The 23,113-nt window shown below is 37.0% G+C and overlaps 1 protein-coding gene and 1 pseudogene across 1 annotated transcript; one reads left to right on the top strand and one right to left on the bottom strand.

Moving 5' to 3' along the window:
• Nucleotides 1-354: 354 nt before the first annotated feature.
• LOC114425888 lies at nt 355-13,574 on the top strand (annotated as a pseudogene).
• A 2,133-nt stretch (nt 13,575-15,707) lies between these two features.
• Nucleotides 15,708-16,694, bottom strand: LOC114368989. Its single transcript, XM_028326292.1, has one exon. It carries the CDS (start codon nt 16,570-16,572, stop codon nt 16,195-16,197), a length of 378 nt encoding a protein of 125 aa, XP_028182093.1. The 5' UTR covers nt 16,573-16,694; the 3' UTR covers nt 15,708-16,194.
• Nucleotides 16,695-23,113: the final 6,419 nt, after the last annotated feature.

The following is a 23,113-nucleotide window of genomic DNA, read 5'->3' on the forward strand; positions in this document are numbered from 1 at the left end:
ATCAACTTTGTATCTGGAATGTAATTGAGTCACTCTCTGTAGAAAAAAGATGGTTTGTTTAACATATGGACATTCATAGTCATTTCAATTAATTCTTGAGTGATGACTAGACAAAAATATAGATGATGTCAAAGTGTGCCACTCATGCAGATAACAACCAAAGCATTAAATGCAGTCGAATTTTCCATCACATGGGTTTGTCAAATCATTTATCTACATTTGTTGACAAAAAGGGTTGGTAGCTAGGACTTCTTGTGTGTGTATATATATATATATCAATTTTGAGCATTTGTATAAGAAGAATGATTAAAACATTCATTCTCCTTTGTAAGTTGCGAAAGAAGAATTGAGGAAATGGCAGGAGGAGGGTCTTTCACAACAGGTACTGGGAGCAAGGAGAGGGCAAAGCAGTATAAAGGGAGAGTCACTGCTTTTGTCATCATCTCTTGCATTGTTGCCGCCATAGGAGGGGTTCTCTTTGGCTATGATATTGGGATTTCAGGTTGTCATAATCCATACTATGTAAATTTCTTCTTGATTTGTTGTTTTCTATGTTTATGTTTTTTCAAAATCCCCAAACTTACAAGAACCTATGAGGAGCACCAATAAAGTATAAAGCGCAAAATAGAGACACAATTTGTTTAACGTGGAAAACCTCTCAATGCAAGGGTAAAAACCACGGGTCGTCCAAATCAAAGAAATAACTCCACTATAATCAATGAAGATACAAGAGAACCTTCAACAAGTGCACTAAAAGGTGTTACAAACAACCAAATCAAAATAGACCTCCAATTGGTACAATAGAGACAAGAAGATAAAACTCCCAAAATATAGAACAGAGAAAGCAAAACACTTATCTCTCTCCAGATATGACGTGTGTACAACTTGTTGTCCAAACATCAGCCTGATCCAACGGTGAACGAATCCACAGTTGCAATCTAAAAAACGCTCTCTGGTGGGTATGCAAAAATCACAATGATTTTCTCTCTCCTTTTTTTCTCTCTCAATGATTTGTAACTATTTTTTCCTCTCAAATGAGTCCCTCTCACTGTATCTCACTCTCTAATCTGACCTATCTCCACTTAAATAAGTGAGACATTCGGGTCTTTTCATTTAAGCCTTTACTCCACATAGGAAGGGAGCCCAAAAAACCCAACAAATCTCCCCCTCACAACTATGTGGAGGTGACTGCCAAACCGACAATCTCACAACAAGCTTCAAACTTCCCTCTTAGTGATGCCTTAGTCATCATATCAGCACCACTAAAGGATTTCACCTTCAAAGGGCCACAAACATCTGAATGCACCAATTCAAGCAACTCAGATTTTATGGAGGGAGGAAGCTTCTTGAAGGATACTCTAGTTTGCTTACCAACCATGCAATGAGAACATTTCTCCAAATATGCATTCTTCAGTCCTGGAAGCATATCCTTCTTGACTAAACAATTTAACCCCTTCTCACTGATATGACTAAGCTTTTGGTGCCACAAAGATGCCTCCATATCTAGAGCATTCACACTATCTCTAGCAACCAAAGCTTTTGTCCAATACAACTTCAAAATTTTCTCCCCCTTGGCCACAACCAAGTTACCCTTGGTGAGTTTCCACTTTCCAGAACCAAAGTGGTTATCATAACCAGCATCATCAAGTACCAGCACAGAGATCAAATTAAAGCGGACATTTGGAGCATGTTTCACTCCTCTAAGTAGCAACTGCATTCCCATGTTGGTTTGCAAACAAACATCACCAACACCAATCACCTTGGACACACCATCATTACCCATCTTCAAGACTCCAAAATCACCTAGAGTGTAAGATGTGAAGAACTCATTCTTGTCTGTAACATGTAGTGTAGCACTACTATCAATTATCCACATGCTCTCATCAGAGAAAAGATTAAGCGAATCAGGGTCATGGAGAATAACAAGATCATCACTGGTAACAGTAGTCACACAGTCATCATCATGATCCTTCTTTTTTTGCTTGCCCTTCTTGTCTTTATTCTCCTTCTTCCATAGAAAATAATTCCTTTGGATATGCCCCATTCTGTGACAATAATGGCACTCAACATTCTTGTACCGAGACCTGGACTTGCTTCTGCTCTTGTCTCTATCACCCTTTATATGTGCCTCCATCGTTCAAGCAAGTAGAAAAACAACGCCTTCAAAGAGCTCTGGTACCACTCTGATGGGGTAAATAGGCCAACACAATAACAAACTCTATAACAGAGTAATAGGCAGCGGAAATGAATTCCCCCAAACTTACAAGAACTTGTGAGGAGCACCAATAAAGTATAGAGCGCAAAATAGAAATTAAAGAAAATAGAGACACAATTTGTTTAATGTGAAAAACCCCTCAATGCAAGGGTAAAAACCACGGGTCGTCCAAACCAAAGAAATAACTCACTATAATCAATGAAGATACAAGAGAACCTTCAACAAGTACACTAAAACATGCTACAAATAGCCAAATCAAAACAGACCCTCAATTGGTACAATAGAGACAAGAAGATAAAACCCCCAAAATATAGAGCAGAGAATGCAAAACACTTATCTCTCTCTGCAGATATCACGTGTGTAGAACTTGTTATCCAAACATCAGCCCAATCCAACGGTGAATGAATCCACAGTTGCAATCTGAAAAACGCTATTTGGTAGGTATGCAAAAATCACAATGATTTTTCCTCTCCTTTCTCTCTCAATGATTTGTAAGTGTTTTTCCCTCTCAAATGAGTCCCTCTCACTATATCTCACTCTCTAATTTGACTCATCTCCACTTAAATAAGTGAGACATACGAGCCTTGTCATTTGGGCCTTTTCTCCACATAGGAAGGGAGCCCAAAAAACCCAACAACGTTGTGTTGAATTGTGAATTGCATATTTTACAAGAGATTCTGCTCTAGAAATTCATGATGTCAACATTTTGGTCTATTCTGTGTGCAACAATCTTGGACCCCCCCCTTTTTATGTTTCTGGAAGATGTGATTCCCAATGATGTTAAGGCAATTCTTGCTATTTTGCCTGTTAGAGCTGTTAAAACTTGTTGTGATTGAAAACTCTAACAAGAGAGGCATTGTGTTGAACTGTGAATTGCATATCTGAAAAGAGATTCTGCTCTAGAAATCCAGGATGTGAAAATTTTGGTCTTTCTATGTGTAATCTTGGGCTTTTCATTGTCATACCCTGATGTGTCATCATTTTCTCCTATTTCTTAATCCTTTTTGTCACCATTTTAATTATTGATTAGCCTTAATTATCAAATTAATTATGCAGTTTTATCATTTGAGCCTATTGGACTAATTTTGTGTTTTTAATTTAATTTCAGGAGAATTATAAGCAATTGGGCTTGAATCCAAAATTGGGCTTGGACTTGAAGAGAGTAGACAATTTTATCAAATCTTATCTTATCTAGATTTTATCTAATCTAGATATTATTTCATCTAGATCTTATCTTATCTTATCTTATTTAGATTTTATTTTATCTAGATTTTATTTTATCAAATCTTATCTTATCTTGTATAGATTTTATTTTATTTATGGGCTTGGACTTAAAATAGATTTGTAAGCTTTGGGGCTGAAAATATATAACAACACCAAGGCTCTAGTTTGAGGACCCTCTCTCTCCTTTTTCGTTTTTAGTTTTAGGCTTCTCTTCTTCTTTTAGACACTTTTTCGTTTTGGAAGAATAATTCTAGTTTTCTTCATTTTCTACTGATTAATGGAAGGCTAAGTCTCCAACGTTGTTTTCTCTTGAGGATCAAGCACAACTCTCTTTGAGGTTCTATTATTACTATTAAATTCTGATCAATTTTTCCTCTTCACCAATTACTTTGTATTTGTTGCTATTAATCCATGCATGCTTAGTGCTTGATTAATTGTCTCTGCACTTAATTTGCGTTCATGCTTAATGATCGTTCATGATTAATTGGTGTATGTGTTGCTTAATCACATAATGAATGCCTTATGTTAAATTTAGCTTAGTAATTTAATTTAGGGTTGGATTAAGTGGTTGAACTGATAAAGGATAAATTCTCGTAACCTGGGATAAGAGACTTGCTTGTGAATAAAGCGGAAGCAACGTGTTTCAATTCTGATATTTTTTAATTCAAATTTACTTGCTGTTTAATTTACAAAAACAAACAACCCCCCCCCCCCCCCCCCCAAATTCGTTACTGTTTTATTACTATTTGTTATGAACGTTTGGTTGACCATTGCTCGTTGGGAGACGACCTAGGATCACTTCCTAGATACTGCATTTTTAATGTTTATTTGATTCGGGTATGGCCTCGATCATACCCTGATTTCGCTCAGGAACTATCGTTCGTTGATCTTTTGATCCTCGCTAGTCGGCTTATGGTGTTGAATGCTAGTTACAGTGCAAAGCAAGGAACCATTCAGTGTTTCGATCAGGAAGGCAAAAAATACCAAGAAAGGAGGGAAAAAGGGTATTTTCCTTGGTTTTCCTGGACCTCAGCTCGCCTAGGCTAGCCTCTGCCTGGTTTGGACCACCAAATGACTTCAAGGTTAAGAAACCAGCTCGCCTGGGCAAGCTCATGACTTCAGGACTAAGCCTTAGCTCGCCTAGGCAAGCTGCCATTGCCCCAAGTGACCCTTTTCCTATAAATATGCATGCTAGGGAGGCTGAGAAGGGGTTCGAAAGTTTAGAAGTGGAGGGAATTGAGAGAACTAAGAAAGAAGAAGAAGAAAGAAGAGGAAATGAAGCCGAGGTGCTACCGAATCGCGACCGGGATCATTCCCTTTATTGTTTTCTTGTTCTGTATTCTTCGTTCGACCGTCGGTTAGTTTTATTTTTGAGGATTAAATGTGATCTATGTACCCTTAGGGGTCCCCCTTGTTATTATGTGCACATCCATCTTCTCCATCTATCATCGGCAATCTCATTTTTCTTTGTAAAGTTCAATCTTAACCAATCACTAGTGTTGTAAAGTTGTCTTTAAAGAGATTGAAAGTTAATAAACAAAACCAAGATAAAAACAACTCATAACTAACTTCTTTTTATCAAATATCACTTAAGATCATTTCAAGGTCCAACACCTTAACGATTCTTTCCGCTTTTCAAATTTAAAAGATCATTTTAAGGTCCAGCGCCTTAATGATTCTCTCCGCTTTTCAAAATTTAAAACATCGTTTCAAGGTCCAATGCTTTAAACGACTTTTTGTTCTCAATTAAAATGAATCTTTCAAAAACATAAAAATCAATTTAACACATAAATATTCAGACTTAAAGAATTACATAGGTTTGAATTCCTCATCGCACCTGAGGATACATAGGAGCAAGGGCAGTCCCCTTGTCGACCCAAAAAAAATAAAAAAAAATATAAAAAGGGAAAAGTAAATAATTTTAAAGTCACGTTACGCACACTCGATTAAAGGCTGTCGTCCCTTGTGACGGGCGCGTGGGGTGCTAATACCTTCCCCATGCATAAACAACTCCCGAACTCTCATTTCCAAAATTCGCAGACCTCTTTTTGGTTTTTCTAACGTTTTCCTCGAATAAACATTGGTGGCGACTCCATGCATTTTCTCCCTAGCAGACAAACGCTTTGGCTTATCCATTTTGCCTTCGCCGTCCCATCGTGAGGTAGGTTGTGACATTCATGTTTCTAAAAGATGTGATTCCCAATTATCATCCCCTCAGTATAATTAGAAAAAGGGTCCTAAAATCTTAGATTCCTTAGCTACAATGATAAAGACATAAAGTTTATACCATAAAGTCCCAACAGTGAATTATCTCGTCATTCATTTTGCCACCGATGCAAATTCAACCACTTCCCACCCTACCAATAATTAACAATATAAAGCATTGTTATTACCCAATTCTTGTTGAGATAACAAATATTGTGAATCAAGTTCAATCTCCGAGCTTTAACAAAACAATCATGGAAGTCCTCAGTCCAAATTCAGACTCAAATTGTTTTTGAATAATTCATGCTCATTATATGTCTTGCGCTTGCTATGAGATGTTATTTTCCTTATATGTGCTAATGAATTCACCTATGCTTCATGGATCCGGTGACAAATAGCTCTATTTTTCTTTTGAGTAGGTTTTGAATTAGAATTTAGTGAATGGAGAAAATAGGTGTTAGGAGATATTTGCTTCCTTAAGTTCACCCGGATCAACTTAGATTAGTCAAGGTTGAACATGTCATTTGCAATACCAAAGATCTCAAAAAAAAAAATCCATAGTCTTGTTAAACTCAACACTGCACCATGCACAGGATCATGATAAACAACTTTAACTCTGTATAGGTTATGGATGCCTTAATGCCTTAAAACAAAATATATTCTATTTTCATTTTTGAGGAGCCATATTTTGTTTTCATACTTTGTTTTCATTTTTAATTATTAAAGTTACCTTAGTTTTCCTGTGTCTCTTATTTTCAAATGTTTGTAAAAGAAACAGTGAAAAAATGACAATAAAAAAAATGTTTTCACTATTTCATATACAAAATAAGGTGATATTTTTTAAAATAAAAGTGAAACCAAAAAAATTTTTCAAATCAAATTGTTCCTTATCACATAAATGTAGAAGTAAGCTTCATGATGATGAACCAAACAATTTTGATGATGCCAAAAGCCCAAGTGATTGATTCAAGATTGATTCAAGACTTCAAGATCAAGCATCAAGAATCCAATCCAAGATTCAAGATTCAAGAGAAGAAATCAAGAAGCAACAAGTCAAGACTTCATATAGGATGAGTATTAAAAGATTTTTTAAAAAACCAAATAGCACAGTTTTGTTTTACAAAAGAATTTTCTCAAATTTTCTAAGATACCAGAGTGATTACTCTCTGGTAATCGATTACTAGTTGGCAGTAATCGATTACCAGTGACCAGTTTGGTTTTCAAAATATTTTCAAATGGTTTGCAAAGTTCCAAAATGATTTTCAAATAGTGTAATCGATTACACTATATTAGTAATCGATTACAAGTGAATCTGAACGTTGGAATTCAAATCCAATTGTGAAGAGTCACAACTTTTCATAAAATACATTGTGTAATCGATTACACCTTTGTGGTAATCGATTACCAGTGAATAGTTTTAAAGAAAAAGTTAAGAGTTATAACTCTTAACATGGTTTTCTCAAAATTTATAACTCTTCTAATGATTTCTTTGACCAGACATGAAGAGTCTATAAAAGCATGACTTTGGCACACGTTCAAAATATATGATATTCTTCCAAACTATCCTTTTTCACAATCTTTCTCTAACCATTGCCCATTGTTTTTTCTTTGCCAAAAAGCTTTCTAAACTTTGTTTCAAAACTTTGTTTTTTTTCTGCAAGTGGAAATTCTGCAGAAAACAAAAGTGTGCTATCTTTTCTTCCTTCTTCCTCTTGCCAAAAGATTCAAAGGACTAACCGCCTGAGAATTCTTTTGATTCTTCCTTCTCCCTCTGGCCAAAAGATTCAAAGGACTAATCGCCTGAGAATTCTTTTGATTCTTCCTCTTCCCTTTGAACAAAAGATTTCAAAGGACTAACCGCCTAAGATATCTTTTGTTTCCCTTTACAAAGATTCAAGGGACTAACCGCCTAAGAATTCTTTGTCTTAACACATTGGAGGATACATCCTTTGTGGTACAAGTAGAGCGTACATCTACTTGGGCTATAATACTGAGAACAAGAGATGGTACATCTCTTGTGGATCAGTTTAAGTGGAGCGTACATCCATTTTGTTGTTCAAAGAGAACAAGGGAGGGTACATCCCTTGTGGATCTTTGCTTGTAAAGGATTTTACAAGGTTATTGGAAATCTCAAAAACCGGTGGTTGCTTGGGAACTGGACGTAGGCACAGGTTGTGGCCGAACCAGTATAAATCTTGTGTTTGCTTTCTTCTTCCCTACACTCTTTATTTTTCCGCTGTGCACTTTTTATTTCCACTTTACTTTTGTCTCAGTTATTGTTTCTGTTCTTTACTTTCTCTTAACTTAGTAGTAAAGCCTAATTGAATCTAGTAACATTAAGAAGGATACATTTTTAATTAGTCAAGACACGTTCATAATTAATTCAATTCCCCCCTTCTTAATTATGCAACACAATGAAGAGGTTGGTAATATGAAGCCCCAAATCTATAGTGAATTTTCCAATATGCTTGAGAACACAAACAAGTTATTTCTTGATACTTGAGAACTCATGTTGTGAGGAACTGAAAAAGGGTAAACTCAAAATTGTTTCCATATTTGTTATATTATATATAAATTGTCTTTAGATTATCTTAGAGTATTTTCTTGACTTGTGTCCTTAATTTTATGGTTTTTTCTAATCATTAATCAATTTGAGGTTGTATTTGTAATACTAGTAATTGACCTAATTACTCATAAATAAGAGTATTAGGTTAAAGTGATATACAACATTACATATATTTCACTATTTTAGTTTATTGTTAGCCATCTCTCTCGTTTTCTTTTTCCTTAGAACCTAAACTTATTTCTGATGCATGTTTTATGGTTAATAGGTGGGGTTACATCCATGGATGACTTTCTTATAGAGTTCTTCCCCTCAATATATAGACAAAAAAAGCATGCACATGAAAACAACTACTGCAAATATGACAACCAAGGCCTTGCAGCATTTACCTCTTCTCTGTACATTGTTGGTTTAGTTGCATCCCTGATGGCATCTCCCGTGACAAGAAAATATGGACGACGAGCAAGTATCATAGGTGGCGGCATCAGTTTTCTTATTGGATCAGCTCTGAATGCTTCAGCTATTAACCTGATAATGCTGATCTTAGGTCAGGTCATGCTTGGTGTTGGCATTGGATTTGGAAATCAAGTAGTAACACATTTCTTTAATCTATGACCAATCCTTATGTAGAAATGAACTTTTGTTTCATTTTTAGGTGTAATTGTTAGGATATAAGGAGAAGGGAAAGTTAGTTAAGATAGTTAGTCTATTAATGAGTTAGTAAGTTAATTAGTTAGAGGGGTTTATAGATATAAACAAAGGAAGAAGGATAGGAGAGAGGGAGATTTGTTGTCATGTAAATTGAGCATTAGCTTGAAAAATTAATAGCATTGGTTACATGCCATGCCATGAGTTGATTAATTAGGGACCATGTAGTCCAAGACCACCTTTGAAAATGTGTGAATGTTAAGAATAATGATGTAAATGTTAACATGGGTTTATAAAATTTACAGGAATAGAAAGGTAGTAATGTGATGGAAACAGTCAATGTTTGAGTTAGAAGATAATCAATTATTATGCCTTGAAAGTTGAAAACATTCTCTTCATGATGATTGTTTTGAAGGCTATTCCGCTTTATTTGTCAAAGATGGCACCAACACACCTTCGAGGAGGCCTGAACATGATGTTCCAAGTTGCAACCACTTTTGGAATTTTCACAGCTAACATGATCAATTTTGGAACACAAAAGATCAAGCCTTGGTGTTGGAGGTTGTCCCTAGGCTTGGCTGCAGTACCGGTTCTTTTGATGACTATGGGAGGGATATTTCTTCCTAACACTCCAAATAGCTTAATAGAACGAGGATTGATGGAAAAGGGAGGAAGCTGCTAGAGAAAATCCAAGGAACCAACGAGGTTGATGCAGAGTTTTAAGATATGGTTGATGCGAGCGAGTTGGCAAACTCGATAAAGCACCCATTTCGTAACATCCTTGAAAGAAGGTACAGGCCAGAGTTGGTGATGGTAATCTTCATGCCTACCTTTCAGATCCCGACTGGCATAAATTCCATTCTCTTATATGCTCCAGTGTTGTTTCAAAGCATGGGATTTGGAGGAGATGCATCACTCATCTCTCCAGCTTTGACCGGTGGAGTTTGTGACACCCTCTACCCCATACATATATGTACTAATAAAAGGAAAAAATCATAATTAATTAAAAAATTTAAAACACATTTAAAAAAATCATTTTAACACGGTAAAAGGCTCACATTCACTTTCTTTTACATCATATTCAAACTTGTTCAAATAAATAATAAAGTCATCTCAACTCTAACAAGGCCGTCTAAGACTTCATACAATTAATATAGAAACCTATACCCCAATGTCACATCCTATCAAAGCATTGTGTCTCGAAGTCCTTCAGCACAAGATTCCTTAAAGCAATTCACCTAGTCATCTGCTCCCCCGAACACAAAGTTCAAGATCATCACAGGATCCAAACACAAACAACACACAGGGAGTGAGTTATCACATTCCTAACTAATGGAGAGAAACAAGATAACATGTAGGTATAAATATCATATAAACAAAATAAAACTTATTTAAACATAGCTCACGTCATTTCACCATTTTGTCGCCCAACATCACATCACAACACAACACATCTCATTCATTTTCACAACATTCACGTACTCAAGGGTCAAAACACAATATCACCAAGTCAATCAATATCGATCAATACACAAGCGTTATGCAAAATCTACACTAAGACTCAATCCTATATGTAATGTGGTACCACGTTAGTGAAAAACCTCTTCAGGCGCCTAGGAGTACATGACAAGACAAACCGCACACTAGCAAGTCAGGTCACTCTCACTAGGTAAAATCATAGAAGACCAGTCAGGGTCATGCTGTTTTGCGAGAATGCTCCAACCATATGGGATCAACATAGGCTTAAAGGAGCACTCAAACCGGATGTAAATACCCCCAAATCCTACACTCTGAAGAGTCCGTCAGGGTCTCTCCCTCCTGATTCAGGTCCAAACAAGAAAACATTTTTGTACACAGACTCTATCTATGAACTGTACAAAACACACAACTCCTCAATTGTTCTCAAAATAGTTTTAACTCGTCGCCCTTTAAGGGTTTTAACATTAACTCGTCGCCCTTAAAGGGTCTCAGCATTAACTCGTTGCCCTTAAAGGGTTTTAACTCTTCCCCTTAAAAGGGTCTTATAGTCGTGTGATTGTACAATTCATAGTTCACAACTCAATGCACACAACATCTCAATGCACACATACATCTCAATCACATACATACTCAATTTATCATATACATTCGATCTCAATCACAATGGTATAATCTCAATTTAACACGTTATCACACCTCCTGAATCATATACACTTTACCTATGAACTATAGAATACACACAAGTATTCAATTGTTTTCAAAATTATTTTAACTCGTCGGGTTCCCACACTGGATCTCATCATAATATTCGTCATCCTTAAAGGATATTACAATTGTGTGATTGCACAGTTCATAGCTCACAACTCAATACATACATCTAAATACGCATTTATTTCATCATTCATCATAGGTTCAATTTATTACATACTCACAATTTGAATCACCATTTCACAATCTCAATATAACAATTTGTCCAAAAGGTTTATCACAACTTGGGGAGTATAACCCCTCAAATAATTTCACACAATTATATCAAAATTAATTAATCCAAATTATAGGTATAAAAAAGTGAAAACATCAATAACACTCAATTTTATCAACCAACTCGCATCAGAACATCAATATTGTATTTATAATCATAAAGGAAAAAAAATTATAATTCAATAAACATTCCAAAATAAACCCCAATTTAATCTTCTAAGGATCCCTATACATGTTCTCATTGAGACATCAACTGGTTCATCCAACATATATATATAATTCACAGTTATAATTATAAGGATAAAATAAAAAATTACAGAAATACCCCAAAACTCATTCTAATTGATATTCTAATGATTCCTACACATGTTCATTCTAACCCCAATTGCGATAAACTCATCCCTTACTTCTAAGCGGGCTCACATGTGCATTGTGACAACAATAGTGACATCCCTAATAGTTTCCAGAGATTCCTCAAGTTTTTCCTTTTATTACTCTGGTAGGGTTCCCAAACGTCAGAGAGAAGAAAGGATTGAGGCCTCCATTTTGTATTGCTTAGTGCGATTCATTTTTCTCTCTTCATAAACACTATTTTGTAAATCCCAACGGTGCAGGTGTGAGTAACTGAATCATAAACCACATATCAAAATTTCATGATAATCCAATGGTTAACAAGTCTAGGATCGTAGTTTTATTGAGACAGTTTTGGGTTTCTCCGGGAAAAGAAAAAGTTTCGGTAAAAAGGGTTTTTCTTTTAGCTCCGATGTATTTTCAAAATTTCCAACGGTGAGAATGTTTGGAATTGAGTTGCGAACCCGGTTCGCAAATTTCACAACGATCCAACGGTGAATAAGTCCAAGATCATTATTTTTCTGAAACAGATTTGGTGATATGCAGGAAAATGAGAGGATTTTGAGAAGAGGAGAAGGGAAAACGAAAGTGAGAGGGAGAGGAGGCGTGGAGAGTATCGTCAATCTCAAAACTGACCTAAGATACCCCTATTTATAGTTAGGGTACTCATAGCCTATTATTTACTCTATTTATTTATTTTTATTATATTATAAAAAAAATTCTATTTTATTCCCTATCAAATGAATAAATAAAATACTTTTTTTTTTCTCTCAAACCATTATTTTAATTAATAAAATTATTTCTTCTTATTTATTTAATTACGAAAGCCTCATCAATTGTTATAAAAAATCAATTTATTTTAAATGAAAAATCTTTTTAATTTAGTTCACGAAAAATGAAATGTTACATAGTTCTTGCTAGTTCAACATTCATTTCCTTAGTAACTCTTGATAGGTTTGGCAGAAGAGTTCTTCTTGTCAATGGTGGAGTACAAATGATCACATGTCAGGTAAAAAAAAAGAAGTGAAAACTATCTCATTCAAACTCTAATCATGTCTAAAATATCCATGAAGGTGGGAAATAATGCTAGAAACCAAACCAAAACACCATTCTGTTTATATGATGCTCAACTTCAGAACTCATGTTTGATGATCTAAGGGGGGCATTTTATTAAAATATATCTTAGGATAGGGTCACTCTAAATAGTATGAAATATAAGGTGCAAATGGTAGAAAATAGATTCTTTCAATTTGCAAAGTGGTTATTTATCATAAAATGTTTACTATCTGAGAAGAGGTGCAGTCTACTATATCTTGCAGAGCAATTGATTTTTCTTTCATTTTTCTCATGAGCAGATTATAGTGGCCATTATTCTAGGGGTCAAGTTTGGAACAGACCAAGAATTGTCAAAAGACTTTTCAATTTTGGTGGTTGTGGTGATTTGCCTATTTGTTGTTGCGTTTGGATGGTCATGGGGCCTACTTGGGTAGACAGTTCCTAGTGAGATATTTCCATTGGAAATCCGGTCAGCTGGGCAGGGCATAACAGTTGCTGTAAACCTTTTCTTCACTTTCATAATTGCCTCGGCCTTCCTTGCTCTTCTCTGCTCATTCAAGTTTGGGATCTTTTTCTTCTTTGCTGGCTGGATTACCATCATGACCATATTTGTTTACCTTTTCCTACTTGAAACCAAAGGGATTCCCATTGAGGAGATGTCATTTATGTGGAGGAAGCACTGGTTCTGGAAAAGGATTTGCCTCCCAATTGATGGTAGTATCTGAGTTACTTGTTGACAGAGAAATGTTTTTAACTAGCATCCAGACTAGGAAAGTATACCCATGTTAATGATGTAATCAAGTAAAGTATAAAATTTATAATAAATAAACGGAGTTTAGTTTTTTTTATGCATAGAAATTGAAGACAGATACCAAAGATTTAATTCATGCCCTCTACTTAACCAAAAGTGATTGCAACTTGGAACATCATGTTCAGGCCTCCTCGAAGGTGTGTTGGTGCCATCTCTCACAAATAAAGTGAAATAGCCTTCAAAACAATCACCAGGAGGAGAATTTTTTCAACTTTCGAGGTATAATAACTAGATTATCTTCTAACTCAAACATTGACTGTTTCCATCACATTACTACCTTTCTATTCCTGTAAACTTTATAAACCCATGTTAACGTTTACATCATTATTCTTAACATTCACACCTTTCAAAGGTGGTCCTGAACTACAAGGTCCCTAATTAATCAACACATGGCATGTAATCAATGTTATTAACTTTTTTCCTAAAGCGAAAAACTTAAATACATGTTATATAAATATTGATTTGCACCATGAACACGTGGTGATTCTGAACTGCTTAATAATTTTTCGTAATCTAGAGGTATGCTTTAAACAGGGAGGAGTTGGTTTCTCCTTTTATATAAACATCCCAATTTATAACTGGCAGGAACCAAGAATTGACAAGAGAAATAAAATTTTTTATTTACTAGTAAGAAAAAATAAAAAATAGGAGAGGAAACCTGGTTTCCCCTTCACAATTGAGTTGAACCTTTTTCAGTTTCTCACAGCATGAGTTCTCAAGCATAAAAAAAAAATAACCAGTTAGTGTTCTCAAGCATATTGGAAAATTCACTATAGAGTTGGGGCTTCTTATTACCAACCTCTTATTCAGTGTTGCATATTTATGTGATAAGGAACAATTTGATTTGAAAAAGTTTTTTGGTTTCACTTTTATTTTAAAAAATATCACCTTATGTTCTCTTTATTGCTTGTTTCTAAAAGTTTGTATAAGAAATAGTGAACATTTTTTTATTGTTGTCATTTCTTTCCACTGTTTCTTATACAAACATTTGAAAATAAGAGACACAGAAAAAATAAGGTAACATTTTTATAATTAAAAATGAAAACAGAATATGGAAACAAAATACGGCTCCCCAAATATGAAAACAGAATATATTTTGTTTCAAGGCATTAAGGCATCCATAACCTATACAGTGAACATGAATCAACTCCTTTCTCACGCTGAAACAAACACACGAAAAAGCAATATATGCTTTCACTAGGAATCTAAATTATAAACGCAAAAGCAATATATGCTTTACCTAGGAATCTAATTTGACCCATCATCATTCACTAGTTTAAATAGCCAGAGAAAGTGACGAATTAGCATACCTACATTTTCTCTCTCTCTCTCTCTCGATTAATTGGGATTTGAAATCAAGAAAGCGCTTGCACTTCAAGTACCATTCAGCAAGCCACTGAAACGCTTAAGCAACAGAATTTTCAAACTCAATGTGAAACCATTGCAGTATCCACTTGCTTTGTATTCATAACTCAATCGCAAATAGCGTAGTGTAATTGGAATTCGTATCTTATTTTCTCGGGGCAAAAAAACCAAAGATTTAGCGAATTTAGCAATATCTGTAGTAAGTCCTTTGGCGAAGGCCAATTTAGGTTAGATACAAAAATTTAAAAAGCTTTTCATCTTAAGAAAACTTTGTAAATACAAAAATAGTACTGTAGAACAAGAATTCCATCCTAAAAAGCGCTTATATAAAAAATATTTTGTTTTTTCAAAATTTAAACAAACTGAACCAATATCAATTAACAATCCGCGAATTCAACATTAATGAAGTAGCCAGTAAATCGCTCCCAAACCATATTATGCATACAATGACCCAACTAACAAACTGAATACAAAATGCAGATAGTGTTGCTCACTCAAATCAACCGAAACAAGCATCAAGCTGTTTCTTTTGTATGTCTCTGGAAATTGGTATGTTTAATTTAGATACTAAATTTTGCATTAATCACCTGATAATTTGAGAATTCAATCAGTTCATTGCCAGAGAACAGCATCATACGTTCAATTCAAGTCATGCAGAGATATCTCAATTCTCATTCCATACACACAATAACCAAGAGAGGGTAGGGTATAATACTATAAATTTTATTGTAGAAATATACGGTTGACTTCAAGATAAAATGTGAAAGGAGAAAAGAGGTCAGGGATTTCAATTCCCCACTAACAAAAACTAAAAAAAGACAAAAATTTATTGCATTAAGTTTCAGAACTACACCAGTATATCAAAATGGCAAAACACATCCAAGAAACGAAACCCAACACAGCACCCACAAACACTCGCACACGTTTTTGTTTTTGTTTTTGTTTTTTTAAAAAAAAAATTCAAATACTAAATTGAAGTGGTAACGTGGTATTCTAAAAGAATACTATAGGAATACACAATTCGATATCATATTCTTGTCTTCAACAGCGACCTAAACCCTCCCTCAGGGGACCAAAAGTTGAACCCTGATCCACACAAGCTGCTTTCCCCTTTCGCTTTCGTAGGTTTCTTCATTCGCTCGCACCCAAACAAATCAAAATCATTCGCTCGTCGAGACCGTGCTATCAAATTAAACGATCAAGAAAGATCTCAACAGCCGCTCCTCCTCACGTGACTCTCACGTGCGTGCGATCAACACCGAAATCCAACAGCATAATCAATCAACCAATTCATCATCACCGCCTCAACGCGAGGAACCCAGGGACCGGAACGGAGCTCGGATCGGGGCCCAACCGGTTCGTGGATCCCAATACAAAATCGAAACCACCGTCGTCGTCGTCGAAAGAATTGGCGCGGCGGGGGTTCTCGGGGCTGAGCGTCTCGCCTCTCTTGAGGATCTTGACTTGGCCCATGACAAGGTTCGCGCAGGGGCCTTTCACCACCATGCCGGAGCGGTCGCCGTCGTGGAGCTTCCGCCGGCGAGTCTGGTAAGGGTTGGGGCTAGGGTTTGGGTTAGGGTTTCTTTGTGATCTGATGGAAGATGGAGTGAGGGACAAGACATCGTGGCTGCCTTGAAGACAATTGTGGGAGCGGAGAAGAAGAGAGGTTCGCATTAGAAGGAAACCAAGTTTTTCCTTGTAGAAAGAAAGAAAGAAACAGTTTGATGTTACGGGGAGTGGTGCACTACGGTGATGGGTATGGTATATAAAGGAAATGAGGGAGGATGGGATGCAGAGCCAACAAAATGGACGGTCCGGTTCGGACCGGCCCCCTTCATAAGGGAAAGTGTAAGGGTGTTGTTAGGTGCACCAGAAATATTGCTGGTACACCTAACAATTATATGAATGGACTATATTGCCCTTATAATAAAATATTTTAAAAAAGTTTCAGCCTTTCTGCGATTGTCGCTCATTGCTCAAGTTTTTTTATGTGTTTGTTGCGTCTACCGTTGAGGTTAGTAGTTTCTATCTCCCCTCCCATTTTATCTGCTAGTATAATGTAGTTTAGGGTGGTTTTATGGTAGGAGACTTCTCGCTTTTGGGTATGAGAAACCATAGGAGAGAGAGGTAGGAGACGAAGAGTTTTTGGAACACGGAAGAACATTCTTCCGTAGGTGTTTTTGTGTGAAAATCGTTTATACGGATGTTAGCCCATATTTTTGATGAGCTAAAAATATGCTCTAAATACGAATTTGGCCAGATTCTGTTCGAATCGAAGGGAAAGAAGAGTCTATTGAAAGGGATTCACAGTTTCAAGGAAATATTTACGAAGTATAAGGCTAAGATAAGAAAGAGGGCTTCGAATCATTGGTCGAATCGAGCTGGCGTATGGTCGAGTCGAAGTCGAGGCAGCAAGATTTCTGGACTTAGCGCAATTTCTGACAAAACTTTACAAAATCAGTTCGATTTCGAGCAATGTGGATAACCATTCTAAGGAGCAGTTATGTGCATGCAAGGTGTACGTGGCAGGACACTTGGCATTAGGATAGTGTTCGACCGTTAGGGCAGTTTATTTTCGAATATCTATATATAGCAGTTTTTTAGTCAGATTTCAGGGTCGCAAATCATTTATACAAATCCTTATATACTCAAAGTACCCAGCGCAGAGAGAAACGAGTACGCAAGGAGAATGTATGTTTGTGAACCATTTTAAGTTTCTGTAAACTTTACATTTCGAATGCAATGCATTTTTCGTTTCACTTTAGAATTCCTGTCTTTTAAATGGTTCATTCGATCGAATGAACTCGTTGAGCCTTTTAATTCTGCAATTTATCTTCCCTTGTCAAGTTACTTTCAGCATTTCGATTCTGTCAAAGAATTTTCCTTTCTGCAAATTTCGAACCAGTGAATGTTTGTTGCAATGATGAACATTCAAAAGCTTTACATTTAAACGCAAATACACAAATGACATGCTCCTGAGATTCACTAGTTGATCTCGCAAGCAATTAACTTAGACTAGCGGTTGTTTACCAAATTCCAGTGTAAACAAATTGGCACGCCCAGTGGGACCGGTCAATTGTGTTTGGCTTTAAAAATTATTAGTAAAGTTTTGTTTAGAACAGTTGGTTTATTGCATTCTTAATTGTTTTGATCTTGTATGCATTTAAGAAGTGGGAAATCTGTTCCACACTTAACAGAATTCAAAACTCGTACAAGGATGGCTAGACCACCCCCAAGTAATCGAAACAATGACCTTCCAAATATGGAGGGGCAACCAACACAGACATCTGTCAGTAATGCCAATATAAATTCTGGTATAGGAGCAATTACTGACCAAACTGTTGGCACAATAAGTTCGACCGCTTCGACGGTTATGAATCAGACAGGGGTAACTTCTCCCATGACCAACATGACGTTGGCAAGTTCGATCACGTCAGCGTCTGCTCTTGCCCCATGGAATAACCCTAGTTTAGGGAATCCCAGTGGAAGTCCCTTTCGACCGCCTCAAAACCCTCTATATGGCATGCCTACATCTTTGATGGCAGGGTTGCAAAACTCTCAACCAAATATAGAGAATCTTAATATGTCCTCTCCATCAGGATCTGTAGCGGGCAATCAAGGTAGGGTAATTCCTCAACATTTAACCAGTACATCCGTTTTGTCACTCAGACAACAAATGGATGAAAGTAACCATGATATGGTTAACATGTTAACACAACAAATAGGAACTGTTATTAACCCCTTAATTCAAAATACAAATGACAGTTACCAAATGTTAACAAATCAAATAAGTCGAATTGCTGACTTTTTTGGGGCACCACCCATACAGCAACCACCAATTCGACAGATCCAAATACAGGCGCCTGTCCAAGAGATACAGATGCCTAACAACCCAGGGATGCAAATGGCTCAAGCACCACAACCAGTGGCACGCATAGAGCCACCAGTCCAACAGGTCGAACCAAACCCTGGTATAGTATTGGTAAATAGGAACCAAAATGCTGATGGAGTAATAGGGAATATTCAACAAAACCGTTTCGATAGGCAGAATAACCTGGCCCAAATGGTCGAAACGATTTTGGTGCAGAATGGTTTGAACTTAGGCTTACACAGGCCTAATTTTGTGTCTCCATTATCTGAGTATGTGTTGCAGACAGAATTACCAAGGGGTGTGAAAATCCCTAAGTTTACTAAGTTTGCAGGAGAGACAAATGAGTCCACTGTCGAACACATTGCTAGATATTTGGTCGAGGCAGGGGATTTGGCTAATAATGAAAATTTAAGAATGAAATTTTTCCCTAATTCCTTGACTAAAAATGCTTTTACATGGTTTACAACCCTTCCTCCTCATTCCATACATAATTGGAACCAATTGGAAAGGATTTTCCATGAGCAATTTTATATGGGACAGTCTAAGATCAGCCTTAAAGAGTTAGCCAGCGTTCGACGCAAGGCGCCTGAATCAATTGATGATTATTTGAACAGATTCAGACTCTTAAAGGCAAGGTGTTTCACCCAAGTCCCTGAACATGAATTAGTCGAAATGGCTGTTGGTGGCCTAGACTATTCGATTAGAAAGAAATTAGATACCCAGTATTTAAGGGATATGGCTCAATTGGCTGATAGAGTTCGACAACTCGAACGGTTGAAGGCTGAGAAAGCTAGAAATTCTAAGTTTCACAAGAGGGAAAAGGTTGCATATGTCGAAACCAATGATAGTGACCAGGAGTTCGATATTATTTATGAAGATATCGAAGACAATGAGGTTGATGTAGCCGAATTAAAACCTGGACCTCCTTATGTTTGTAAATTCCTTAAACCTTCCAATGGAAAAAACCCTGTTGAACCTAAAAATGATAAGTTTGTGTCTAAAACTTATACATTTGATATAACTAAATGTGATGAAATATTTGATTTATTAGTCACAGATGGCCAAATTGTTGTTCCTAAGGGCTTGAAAGTACCCCCAATCGAACAACAGAGGAAAAGGGGTTATTGTAAATTTCATAATTTCCTTGGCCATAAAACCTCACGTTGTGTTCTTTTCAGGGATTTGGTTCAAAAGGCTCTCGACGAAGGGAGGCTCAAATTTGGTGAGAAACCAAAGGTTGCTCAGGCAAATGCTGAAACATCCAAAGCTGTTGAAACTCTCTATGCAGAACCCCAAGAAATAATGATGGTCGAAACAATGGAGTTGTCTCAGGTGCAAGTTCAGGGCATATCTGAAGAGGATTACAACGAACAAATGAAGGTTGTGTATCCTCAGGCTGAGGAGGATTTAATTGATTTCTTGAACAGATGCAAACTCGAAAACAAGAGTGTGATGCTCTGCCCTCGCTGCAGTGCAGTATGTGATAGGGAGGCTACCGAGGGCCTCAAAAAATACCAAGTTGTTAACAAGGGGGCAATGCAGAACCAACGTTTCGATAAAGGCAAAAGAGTTATGGTGCAGTCGAACACTAATCAGAAGTCTGGTCGAAGGAATACCTTCGCCCCTCCTGGTTCAGTTCCGGTCGAAAAATGGATGCACCAGGGACTCATAAGGTTCAACAAAGGGATCATGGAAGTAGGTGGTTCGAGTGGAACGAAGCAAGTTGGCCCACAAGAGGCTAATAAGTACTCTTATAGGAACAATTACAGAGGAAAGAATCCTATGACGAGGACCCAATGGCGTAGGTTCCAGCGTCAGAAGAAATTGGCCCAACAGAATCCGCAAACGGGCCAGTATAAAGAAGTATCTAGGAGACCAGTAAAAGAGAGGCTCCTGCCTCCAGTGGATGAAGATAAGATGGAGGATGAGGATCTACTGGATTCTGAACCAGATTTTGATGTCATCTGTGTGGTATCTATCTTGCCATCTGAATATGATGTCCAATCTGAAGTTACTGAGATCGAAAGCGAGTTCGATCATTTTGATATGGCTGACCCAAAGCCAGTATGTTACTATGTTATGAATAATGGCTGTGTGGAAGAGCAATTAGCTTATTTCGAAAAGCCAGATTTTCAGATGAAAAGTCATCTCAAACCTCTTTTCATCAGAGCAAAAGTTGAGAATGTTGGAATCAACAAAGTGCTCATTGATGGAGGAGCGGCTGTCAATTTAATGCCTCGATCTATGCTCTACAAGATCGGGAAACATGACACTGATCTATCTGCCCACAACATTGTGCTTTCGAATTATGAGGGTAAAACTGGCTATTCTTTGGGAGCCATTCAAGTAGATGTTGCTGTAGGCAGTATAGTTCGACCAACTCTATTCCTGGTGATACAGTCCAAGGCTAATTTTAACCTGCTATTAGGAAGGGAATGGATCCATGGAGTTGGGGCTGTGCCATCTACCCTTCACCAGAAAATCATTATCTGGAGGGAGGATGGAATTGTTGGAAATATAGAGGCGGATCAAAGCTTCTATAAGTCGGAGGTCGATAATGTTACTGCACAAACCTTTGACAAAAAGTTGGCTAACATAGCACCTTGTGGTGACAAGGAGGCTGTTGTCGAATCAAGTGACAATGTTATCCACTCTGTCAAACTCCATCCTACCTACGGGTTTATATGGGAGAGGGAGGAAATTGATGCTGTTCCCTCTGAAGATGGAGTTATTCCACCAACTGGGTGGAATATATATGAAGATTAATATGACTGAGGTCACTGCGTGGGCCAGAATTACGGCTTATATGGCCGAAAATAAACTAAATACGGCCTTTGAGGCTGAATCTCAACAAAATATGGCAGTTGAAGCCAAGATCGAAGATCATGAAAATAAAGAAACAAAGGATCGAAGACTGGATTGTATTTATGATGATGAGCCGCTGGGTTTTGAGAAAAATCCCATAAGTGAGGCGCCAAAGATGCAGGCTCAAGATCCTTTGGAAGAGGTCGACATTGGAGATGGCTCGATAAAAAGGCCAACCTATATCAGTGCCAATATCACCTCAAGTTTAAAAGAAAAGCTGGTGCCTCTTCTTAGAGAATTTAAAGACTGTTTTGCTTGGGATTACCACGAAATGCCTGGGTTAAGCAGAGAAATGGTCGAAATGAAATTACCGATTAAGGAAGGAAAAAGACCAGTAAAACAACTACCAAGAAGATTCGCACCAGAAATCATGTCCAAGATTAAGGAAGAGATCGAAAGGCTGCTGAGGTGTAAATTCATCAGGGCTGCCAGGTATGTCGAATGGTTAGCAAATATAGTCCCTGTTATTAAGAAGAATGGAACTCTTAGAGTATGCATAGATTTTAGGGATTTAAATAATGCTACACCTAAAGATGAGTATGCTATGCCAGTAGCGGAAATGTTGGTAGATTCGGCAGCTGGCTTCGAATTTTTAAGCATGTTAGATGGTTATTCTGGTTATAACCAAATATTTATTGCTGAAAGTGATGTGTCGAAAACAGCATTTCGATGCCCTGGTACTTTAGGCACTTATGAATGGGTGGTTATGCCCTTTGGGTTGAAAAATGCTGGGGCCACTTATCAAAGGGCCATGAATTCCATGTTTCATGATTTTATTGACACATTTATGCAAGTTTATATTGATGATATAATCATCAAATCCTCTTCAGAAGATAGCCATTTGGATTACCTTAGGCAATCTTTCGAACGAATGAGGAAACATGGATTAAAAATGAATCCATTAAAATGTGCTTTTTGCGTGCGTGCAGGAGACTTCCTTGGTTTTGTGGTGCATAAGAAAGGCATTGAGATAAATCAAAACAAGACAAAGGCTATTCTTGAGACGAAGCCTCCTTCGACCAAAAAACAGCTTCAGTCTTTGCTAGGAAAAATCAACTTCTTGAGGCGATTCATTTCGAATCTAAGTGGCAAAGTTCAAATTTTTTCGCCATTACTTCGACTCAAGAAAGATGAACCGTTCAAATGGAATGAAGAGCATCAAAAGGCTTTCGATGAAATTAAAGAATATCTGATCAAGCCTCCCGTGTTAATGCCTCCTAGTCGAAACAAGTCTATGAAGTTGTATATTGCTGCGTCTGATAAGACCATTGGTAGCATGTTGGCTCAGGAAGATGATGATGGCATAGAACATGCAATTTATTATCTTAGTCGTGTACTAAATGATGCAGAAGCTAGATATACTGCCATAGAAAAACTTTGTCTTTGTTTGTATTTCTCTTGTGCAAAACTTAAGCAATATATAAAGCCTGTTGATGTTTATGTGTATTCTCATTATGATATTATTAAGCACATGTTGTC

The sequence above is a fragment of the Glycine soja genome, chromosome 9 (genome assembly GCF_004193775.1).
Source record: "Glycine soja cultivar W05 chromosome 9, ASM419377v2, whole genome shotgun sequence".
In the NCBI taxonomy this organism is placed as follows: domain Eukaryota; kingdom Viridiplantae; phylum Streptophyta; class Magnoliopsida; order Fabales; family Fabaceae; genus Glycine; species Glycine soja.

Excerpts from the sequence above, each read along its gene's own strand:
- LOC114368989 (XM_028326292.1), bottom strand. The coding sequence starts at position 16,572 with ATGCGAACCTCTCTTCTTCTCCGCTCCCACAATTGTCTTCAAGGCAGC.